General features: G+C 38.2%; 1 protein-coding gene across 1 annotated transcript; it reads left to right on the top strand.

Moving 5' to 3' along the window:
• Nucleotides 1-5961: 5961 nt before the first annotated feature.
• Nucleotides 5962-10161, top strand: LOC139743600 (echinoidin-like). Its single transcript, XM_071654074.1, has 3 exons — nucleotides 5962-6086; nucleotides 8508-8679; nucleotides 9922-10161. The coding sequence occupies exons 1-3, from the start codon at nucleotides 5962-5964 to the stop codon at nucleotides 10159-10161; spliced, it is 537 nt and encodes a 178-aa protein (XP_071510175.1).
• Nucleotides 10162-10566: the final 405 nt, after the last annotated feature.

Here is a 10566-nt window from a genome sequence, read left to right as displayed (position 1 = left end):
TTGAGAAAGCTGGCAAACTCCAAGTGGGGAACAGACCCAGGAACCATCCGCAGCACTGCCCTTGCCCTGTGTTACTCTGCAGCCGAATATGCATGCCCTGTCTGGGGACGTTCCTCACATGCCAAGAAGCTGAACCCTGTTCTAAATACAGCTTGTAGGGCCATCTCTGGTTGTCTCAAGCCTACCCGAACTGATGACCTCTACCTGCTGTGTGGAATTGCCCCTCCTACAGTCAGAAGAGATGTATCTTCAAGAGTGGAACGCACAAAACAGGAAGATGACAGTCGCCATCCACTTTTCCAGCATGTTCCTCCACCAAAAAGGCTAAAATCCAGGAAGAGTTTTCTACACTCAGTACAACCCCTGGATGGCAATCCCCAGAGCTGCAGGATAGAAGCCTGGTCAAAACATCTACAGGAGAAACCCCATAACCTCTCTTTTGAGCCAAAGGAATCCCTCCCAACAGGTGCCAGTGAGCCATGGCAAAATTGGCGCTGCCTGAATCGCCTTAGAACAGGAGTTGGGAGATGCAAAGCCCTGATGCAGAAATGGGGATACAACCATGATGGATCCACAGAATGCGACTGCGGGGAGGCTCCCCAGACAATGGAACCCCTACTAAACTGCACCCTAGCTGCTACCACAACCCTGTACATTGTCATGATCTCCACGATTACACCCCATGTGCCAGAGCCTGTGTTCTGCAGTGGCTGGGAAAAGTGTAGCGACACGAGAGAAGAATAATATCATACATAAAAAAAAGAGAAGAAATAGGAGTGTAAGAAAGAAGGAAAGAACCAAATGTCTGTATAACAGGCTATCAGATACACGGCGCCAAACGAAGTTTAATGCGGTTTGAACGCGTGACATCTTTTTTTTTAATGTTAAAAATATATATATTGTAGGAGAGTATGGTAGAATATGCTTACTCTCTCTCTCTCTCTCATTAAAAAAAAAGTTGATTGCAGGAGAGGAAGCAAGGCAAAAATCAAAATGTGATATTTGTCCCTGTAAAAAAGTGGATGTATAAAAGCATTACTTTAAGTTACACACATCCAAAATATTTCGACTTGTAGCTCATATCATAGTAGACCTTCATACCAAATTTGAACAAATTCCGTTAAGAAATGTAGCCTTAGCTATAGGGCTCACACCTGTAAATAAAATGGACTGTACCAGAACCCTTCATAAATTCGTACCAAAGATGCCAAAATAAATGAAGGAAAACATTAATTAAAAATCAATGATGTAGTTTGGCAAAGAAAACTGAATAGCTGTACATATTGAGTATGAATTCCTCTACAAACTGCATTTTGATTGGAAGATGAAAGCTTTTCTGATGGAATTTGAGGGGACTATATTTTATAGGGTACGTGTACGGAAACTATAGGTGAATTTTTGAGTGACAAGAACACGTAGTCTGGCTTTGCGGACCCTTTGACAGAATTTGAGCAGAAGAACCTACCCTGGAAATTTGATTGATGAAAGGATATATCTCATTTATCCAGGTTAGTGAAGCTGAAACACTTCATTTCTCCCAGTGATTTTACAGAATTTTTGAAATTAGAATTTTAACACACGTCTCTATGGGGAATTATTTACCCGTGTGAGCCCTATAGAGAATGCACGCAATGCACACAAGTCTATGGGAAGTATTGATCATCCCATACGAGCTCTGCTGGTTTATGTTGATCTATTGTGTCAGATCTCTTCCTCCCTCCCCCTTCTCCTTCCAACCCCCACCCCTCTCCTCTATCCCCCCCCCCCCTCAACTCTGCTTGGCTACAATTTGTTTTCTTATTATGTTGTTGTGGTACTATATAGATCTTTGTACATACATGTAGCAGTCATCAGTATCACACAACTTTGAATGACTGTGTTATTTTAATGTATTTCTTTGTTTTGGCTACCATTGAAACAGCTCAAAATACATAAAGTTAGTCTGTTTGACAAAACAAAGTCTTTTAAAGTACTTTGTAGGCAATAAGATGATGATGACACCCCCCATAATCAAGGATAACTGCCTGCATCTATGTATTCATCTTGTCAAGAACTGATCAACACTGCAAAATAATATGTTAGAAAAAAAACCCAAAGAGCATGATTTTCAAAAGTGTCCCTTTGAGAAGCTTTATAACCCTTGAATGTGTAATTTCTCATATGATGTAGGGCCAAATATCATCAAAAACACATTTATGATGTTAAAAAGTCAAATAAGAAATATGACCTCCACTATAAAACTCACACCTGTAAATAAAATGGACTGTCCCAGACCCCTTCACAAATTCGTACCAAAGATGCCAAAATAAATGAGGAAAAAATTGATTAAAAATCAATGATGTAGTTTGGCAAAAAAAAAACTGAATAGCTGTAGATATTGAGTATAAATTCCTCTACAAACTGCATTTAGGTTGGAAGATGAAAGCTTTTCTGATGGAATTTGAGGGGACTATATTTTATTTTATTGGGTACGTGTACGGAAAATAGGTGATTTTTTGAGTGACAAGAACACGTAGTCTGGCTTTGCGGACCCTTTGACAGAATTTGAGCAGAAGAACCTACCCTGGAAATTTGATTGATGAAAGGGTATATCTCATTTATCAAGGTTAGTGAAGCTGAAACACCTCATCACATGCCATCCACATTATTATCAGCAACAGAGCGACAACATTTTGTTTACTGTTCCTTTCGTTCTATTCCCAGATCGAATACCAAACAATCTTCACTGAAGATTCCTATCTCAAATAATATGGCTGGGATGAAACTCGGGTTTCCCATTCTTCAACTATTCAGATACAAAAGTTTCTTACCTTTAAAACAAAATGAACTCCAATATACAAATGTCAGCTCTTCAACCCCGGAACACTCTGAACACCAAAAACTTGAAATTGAATTTTCGAAGCGCTGAAATTCCAATGAAATCTTGAATCCACTTCTTCCATTTAATATATAAACATGATTCTACGTGCCAAAATAACGGAATAGGATATAACGGCGGGGCCCCAAGCCGAAATTTGCACACGATCACGTGATGCAATCTAACCAATCACAACACATATTATACTTGACATTATTGCTATGAGACAACGCATAGACGATGTATAGGAAAGCTCAGTGCTTGGAGGTGGAGCCCTGGCAGAGGGTAGCGGAACTATCGTTTTTTCAAGGTGTGTGTGTGTTTGTGTGTGTGTGTGTGTGTGTGCATGCGTGTGTGTGTGCGTGTGTGTGTGTGTGTGTGTGTGTGTGTGTGAGGGTTTATGAAGCATGTCATTTTTAAGGTTTATCCTAAAGAGGCTTTCGTATCGTCCTTCCCGTCAAGCTCTCAATGTAATCACCTGGTAAAGTTGCCCTTGAATTAAAGTTTGACAAGTTATACTTTTCAGATCATCGGACCATGTTACTTTAATTGTATAGTGTGTGTGAGAGAGTTTTTTTTTTTTTGCACACGCTAAATGAGGGCAATAATTTCGAAAGTGCTCTTGATCCATTATCATAATCATTTTTGTTTCCTTGCAAATATCAATTAATTTAGTTGTTGTTGTATATGTTTGTGTTTTGTTTTATGTCACGTGTCTTTGCACACGACTTAGAGTGTCATTGTCATTTAAGTCATATAATCATTGTCAGGCAGCTTGGATATATACCTCAAACCATTAAAAAAGACTAAATCCACCCCAAAAGTAACTAAATTCAAAAGAAAGAGAAACATATTCCCTACAGAACAATATAGAAATGACAAAAATCGGATAAAAAATCAAAAAGATATGGCATTTTGAAATTTCACAATTTTTGGGAAAACATATCTTGACCAATCCTTATGAATGTTCAAATGTTCAAGTTGATGAGGTCATGCTCTCAAAATTTCTTATTCATATCATAATATACAGAATCGACCAAAAAAAAAATCTCATATTTCAGCTGCATAGATATAAAACTTGCCTTAAAACTACCCAGGATAAAAAAGAACAAATGTTAACTCTGATATATCTTGGTATGAGAACATGCTTTTACCTATATTATCTAAAAATAACAATTTCCCCAAAGATTTCATATATAACATCCATGAAAAAATGCGAGGGTATTTACTTCAGCAACTTGCTCATTGGAATATTCGTACGGACTTGTCAAGAAATGTTTTCCGAAAAATTGTGAAATTTCAAAATGTCATATCTTGCTTATTTCTTATCCGATATTTGTCATTTTTGTGTCTTTCTGTAGGAAATACTTTTCTCTTACTTTTGAAATTTATTCATTCTGGGGGTGGATTTCTTTTTTAAAGGATATGAAGAAAAAAAAATGAAATTTTAGCCTTTTCACTTGACCTTGGATCTTTGATCCCATTGCCCATAACTTTCCCTAGAGAATCTTTAGTCAAGAAAATGATTTCAGGCACTGCAGAGATTATTTGTGGGAAAACGTGAAATTTTAAGAATTCAAGACATTTTCTGTCAATCATTGCTTAAGTGTAAACTAACATGATTAACAAAAGACATTGGAATCCATCTTCCCCTTTATACCAAGTGGAGAGGTGAAAGAGAGATATCTCTTCCACCTCACTGGATCTATCTCTGAGGTGCACTGGTGTACGATTACTATTTATCAGAAATATTCTGAGAATATTAATCAGTCTTAGCCTACTGAAGGTAAATTCTATTCGGTGTCTCATTGAATGTAATGATAAGAAGAATAAGCTTATACAGATCATTATCAAATTTTCGTACAAGTCAGACCAACAAATGAGAAATCTATGTGCGATGCAAAGGCAGATCCTAATCAAATGAATGGTTGAGAGCGTATACATGACCAGGCATTAATTTTGCCTCACACGTAATTTTCCTAATGACCGGTCATAATGAAAATTACGTGTGAGGTAAAACATGGTAGGCCTAATAATAGGCAAAGGGCGAGAGTTCATTGTTCATGAGTTCATTCCGGGCAGCGGGATTTTATCAAACAACAAAGATGTACTTCGTCATAAGGCCCTGTCACACCTTTCCGGGTAAGCTACGCGGGCTTGTTGCGAGTAGGGATTTTCCAGCAAGCAGGGATGTTGGCGGGTTCCGTATTTGCGTCTTACTGCTAGACGCGTGCTATTTACCTGCTACTTGCGTGTATTCCGTGTGACCTGCGTGAGAGCATTTTCAGCTACGAGCGACATGCGGGGACAGCGAAGTACCTGCGTCAGAAGATAGAAAGGTCATTTGTACCGATGGGCACGTGAGCCAATTACAAAGTGCCCTATCAAATTTCATACCTGGACCCACCATCGGCGCGGGAGTAGCCTTAATTAACGCAAAGGTTCACAGAACGAGCTATGTATTATCTAAGGGTAAATGCAATCGTTTGTTTTGAACCGTTGCGGTACTCCAAAGAGTTAACTCCTTGGGTACTCTCATTCGGTGTGTACGTGATTATATAAGAGGGACTGGATCTCCTTCTGACATTCTCTCTCACATTCTCTTCACACGGAATCAATTATTCTGTTGGTTTGTATTACCAGATGTCTGGCTGTTGTTTCTCTGAAAAAACATTCTTCCTCCGTTGCGGGGCTTTGGTGGTGATGGGTTTGTATTATGGTTTGGAATGATACGCATTTTCTATGCATTAAAGTTAACGAAGATTATCACTTCCTGGCGTCAGATGAATCGCTTCAATTATAAAACTAATACAAATTTGACTCTCGTTTGCAAGTATGTTTCTTTCTTTTCTTTTCTTTTCTTTTAAGACCATGTGAAGAAACATTAGTGTTGAAATATAACTGTCAGTGTTTGATTTGAATGCCTAGATCGGATAATATGCTTTTAGCTTTAATATTCCGCAGACTCAAAATTAGAGTAGGGCCTACATGTATATACAATCAGCGTGACATATTATGTGCGAGTTGTCGATACAGAAATATAGTGCTGTCTGAAACATAAGCAGAGATCCACCATTATTCTACGAATTCCATTTCTTACAGCAATGGCGATCTTGAAATCAATCCTGGCCATTACTGCGGCTTTGCTGGTGACGCTTCCCCCGTCGTCGTCGGCAAGCGCTTGTGGGTGCCCTCCGTTCTGGACCCCCTTTGGTGATAATTGCTACCGGTAAGCCATTCTTATTTTACTCCTACATAATCTCTGTCATTTTGCTTTCCATTAACATTATTATCATCAAAGAATCAATGGGCAAGGGTAATTTTGAGAAGGATTTTTTTTTTATAGAAATAGTTGAGAGGTGTCGCTCACGCGGTATCAGTTACATTTTGAAATAGGTATTAAAGGACCTAGGCCTATTCCTAAAAACACAAATTACCTAGACCTCGATTTTCGTGAATCAGAGAATGAAACAGCTACAGGGTTCGTTGTTTCTGGCATTATTCTGAAGGTTCGATGTCCTGAAATAAGGTTCGTTATTCCGACAGTGAAATTGTTATTCCTAAAGCTCGATATTCTCAAAATAAAATAAAGTTCGAAGAACGGACTCTCCTTTATTTTCGGATTAAAGAAGATTCGGAATAACGAATCTCGCTCTAATTTCGGAATTACGAACCGTTAGAAATAAATTAGTTATTCTGAAAGTTCGATAATTCGAAAACAAATCAAAGTCCGAAGAACGAACCTTTCTCTCTTTTTTTTTCAGAATAACGAACGTTCGGAATTTACTGTAACGCTTTGTCCGCACCTTGCAATTTCGGCCTGCTGTTACTAAACTGTCTGACGCCTGATCACCGTATTTAGATTAGAATAGATTCATTTGAGAAACATTTATGTCAGTTTCAAATGCTTCAAGTAGGTACTAAGGAAAACGCAGAATTCTTCAGCAGAGCGACAGGTCAACTGAATTACAATGTATAATCACTCTTCATACATGCTGGTAGGTCCTCCACAGATAGGACCCGTACTATACCACTACATATCATTACGCCGTTTGGCCTTGAATGCCATGAAATATTATACGCATGTGGCCTTATTGTACAGCCTCGAGATAAAAAATATAATGCACTCAGCAAAAGAAGAAAGTAAACACTTCTTTGAGTTCATATTTTTCATTGCAGATTTTGAAGAAAATCATTGTATTATATACCATATTAAAGGTAATTCAATTGATTATTTAACCTAGTAGGTCAATATAAAGGGAAACTTTACGCATGAGTAAACACATTTGTTTTTGTCCTCCAGAGCACAAAAAGTAAAAATTGCAAAAATTGACGTATTGTCTTTCATTTGCAAATGCCCTTTAAGATAGCAAGGATAATCGTTGTCTTTATCTTTTTATAACCTTAAGCAAAATCAAAGTGGGAAACTTAAGGAAAGAAAATAAGAATATTCTGTTAACTCAAACTTCAAATGACATACGGAGGGCACAAAAGTTATTCAATGAGCAGAATATCTTTACCTCATTCATTCAATTTAGTAATATAAAACTTCATGAGACAAATGCAAGAACCAAAGCTAATTTACAATTTTCCTTATTTGAGATGAATCAATTCAAAATCCTACCATTTTTGTTAAAATTGCTTCTTTTCTCATTTCATTTAAATTTGGATTTGACAGAAATTTTTTTCATTTTCCTCCATTATCTTTAGCCTTTATTGACTTTTTGAGCTTCAAAGATATTACAGAGATCATAGGTGCATTTTTGCCCCTGAATTCATGTTTTTTATTGTGTTAAATTTGTTTTTTGTTCTTATTGTAACATGGAAGAGCATTTACGCATGATGGTGACAACTTGTTCATTTTTGCAATTTTTACTTTTGTGCCTTGGAAGAGAAAAACAAAAGTACTCACTCAAGCGTATATTGACTTGCCACGTTGATAGCCACCTAAATTACCTTTCATATGGTATGTAAAACATTAATATTTAGCCAAAAATTCTATGAGAAATATAAACTTGAAAAGTGTTTACTTTCTTTTTTTGCTGAGTGTATTTATATGGCAAGTGTGCTTCGCCTTTGAAAATTGAACATCCGCTTAGAAAAGGCTTTGGGGAGGAATCTTCCACGAGAACCTTTTTTCCATTGATGGGAAGAATACAGGCTCATGTTATTGATTTGATAAAACATTCAAAACCGCATTCTTGAAAGGCTCGTGACTGGTTGTGTCAAAGGTCAATGATCCCCCTCTACTTAGTGGAAATGATAAGTGGATGCGTATAGCCCTCGAGCGGTCATGGGTTTTTCTAACGCTTATTTCTTTCTATCTCTTTTTTCCCCCGAATTTTCTCCCCTGTTATTTATTTTAGCTTTAAAAGAACAACGATGTAGAATTAATTGATCTCTCCACGGTCCTGCTATTATGTGGTTATCACAAATATTAGCACTATTTTGTACGTATCGCGACCATTCAAAATCCCATAACTTTCTTAGTGTGCGTCCGTTTGTCACGAATTATGTATTTTACCATCCTGCCTATTTAGGGCCTACTTTCAATATGCGAACCGTAAAGACAACTTTGAAATGCAGTATTCTTTTTTTTCCTTTGTCTTTTAGTTGCTATGGATTACATTTCCTCTTTGAATTGTGACAGATTCTTTACTTTCGAGAACGTGACCTGGGATGTTGCAGAGATGCACTGCCGTGGCTTCTCCGTGCCGTGTTCGGAAACGAAGACGTTAAGCCTGGGGCATCTGGCTTCAATCCACTCCCAAGAGGAGCACGACTTCCTCACAGTACTCTATGATACCACGCGAAACAAGAGAGTAAGTTTCTTGGGGGATCACTATGTTCTAATGGATAAGACTCTTGCCTTTGAAGGACCCGAGTTCGAGTCCTGTGATTACGTTCTTGGTGAAGATGTTTTACCAATGATAATTATCACGTCCCTTTCGACACAGGACGGTGTGGAAACAATTACCTCAGTGGCAATGCTGAGTTGATAATAAGTACCCTTTGGATGGAAGAGGTGACGTGGCAATTGCTCTGGCCTTATTTTCTCCATGGGTAAGGGTTGGGGTTGTGATAGGGTTTTAGGTTTGGTTTGATGTGGGAATTGGGATTATAGAGTTTAATAGGGTTATCTTTGTGGGTGCAGAATTTATGTTTGGCTTTAATAGCGTGCAGATATTTTACGGGAGCGACTGCTGCAGGAGCAAAATGTCATGAAACCAGGAAAGCATAGTGATGATACTGAAGAGGTCATCATTGAGTAAATAACACCATTCTATTATTGTTACAATTGCTCTTCCAATGTCTTTCTGTCTCTTCTCATGCCCACGTTTGTGGAATAACTCTCCCACGCGCCATTGCTTCCATTATACAGGTTCGCTCTTTAATAATACTCATGTGCACAAATATAATAGAAAAACTGCGACCTTGAAAGCGTACAATAGCGACTAGTTTTTGAGTGTCATATCATCACATTTTAAGATCATAAACATCTCACCATCAATGTTACTCTTGCTCATTTTGTTTTTAACAGTCCGTCATTAGCAACACGTGTATACATGGCAGTTTCAATAAAATATAAGTATACTGAATCTCAGATTTGTTTAATAGTTTATAACAGCAGTGTTCCTGAAATTCTCGGGTTGTGGTGGTCACCACGTTGGTATGTATGTTGACTTTGGAACTTCCTCATCAATGGCATAAATGATTGGTCTACGTACCGTCATGTGACCATCACATTGCTGCGATGTCGACGATGTCTCAAACAAATTAACGGCAATAAAAAGAATTGCCGTACCCTTTCTTTATAACTATTGTTCAACTTTTGTGACATTAATTTTGTTTTCTAGTCTTCTTATCTCGCGATGACTGAATACGGATATGTCCAGTCATGTAAACAAAACTTTAAAAACACCATAACTTTAAAGGATTGTAGATTTTCCTGAAACTTAATTACACTTGTAAATTTGTTTGACTGTGTGTTTTTATTTGTTCTGTACCTATTTGAAACTATTTATGTAGGTGGTAATTTCTCTTTAATGTTTTTCCCTCTTCAGGTGGCTACCAGAGTATGGATTGGTCTTACCGATGAAGACGTTGAGGGCGCGTGGAGATGGAGCGATGGATCTGACGTGACTTTCACCTCCTGGGGATCGGGCCAACCCAACAATTATGACGGCAATCAGGACTGTGTGTCGTTCAACACCAAGTTCGGTTACAACTGGAACGATCTCCACTGTGGGATCGAGAACGAGTTCACCGTTGAGTCGTTCATCTGCAAACTCCCCCTCTGGTGAAAAAAAAGTGTGGGGGGGGGGGGGATGGGACTTGACGTCATGGATCGAGCGATAAAGTGCATTTTCACTCCACATTCAAAATGAATTATGGATTCTTCCAACCTTTGACATTATTGTACTGCGCCGTCATTTCGTTTACTTTTTTTATACGCCTCTGAATTATCAAGATGAAGGTCATTTTTATTAGAAATATAAAATCACATTTTCATGTAAAAGCTGCTGAATAGGATCGTAATAGGATATGCAAACAAGTACGTAAAGAGTTTTCTCTGCTATAATTGTGTGGTGTCCGTATTCCCTATAGCCTTTTGCAAAGGCGGCTTGCTATAATTTCAGCACACGCACAGCTCGCTCCCATCCGATCACTGATGTGTGCGCGCGAGTCCAACGCCCGCCGTATGCGAG

The sequence above is a fragment of the Diadema antillarum genome, unplaced genomic scaffold, assembly GCF_040938485.1.
Source record: "Diadema antillarum isolate AM-2024a unplaced genomic scaffold, OU_Dant_1.0 seq00001098_RagTag, whole genome shotgun sequence".
NCBI classification, from domain to species: Eukaryota; Metazoa; Echinodermata; class Echinoidea; order Diadematoida; family Diadematidae; genus Diadema; species Diadema antillarum.
The sequence above is the reverse complement of the archived record's forward strand: the minus strand, read 5'-3'. Positions and strand labels throughout refer to the sequence as shown.

Excerpts from the sequence above, each read along its gene's own strand:
- LOC139743600 (XM_071654074.1), top strand. The coding sequence starts at position 5,962 with ATGGCGATCTTGAAATCAATCCTGGCCATTACTGCGGCTTTGCTGGTG. Across the intron at positions 6,087-8,507 it reads TTTGGTGATAATTGCTACCG|ATTCTTTACTTTCGAGAACG; the intron begins GTAAGCCATTCT and ends GAATTGTGACAG. Across the intron at positions 8,680-9,921 it reads ATACCACGCGAAACAAGAGA|GTGGCTACCAGAGTATGGAT; the intron begins GTAAGTTTCTTG and ends TTCCCTCTTCAG.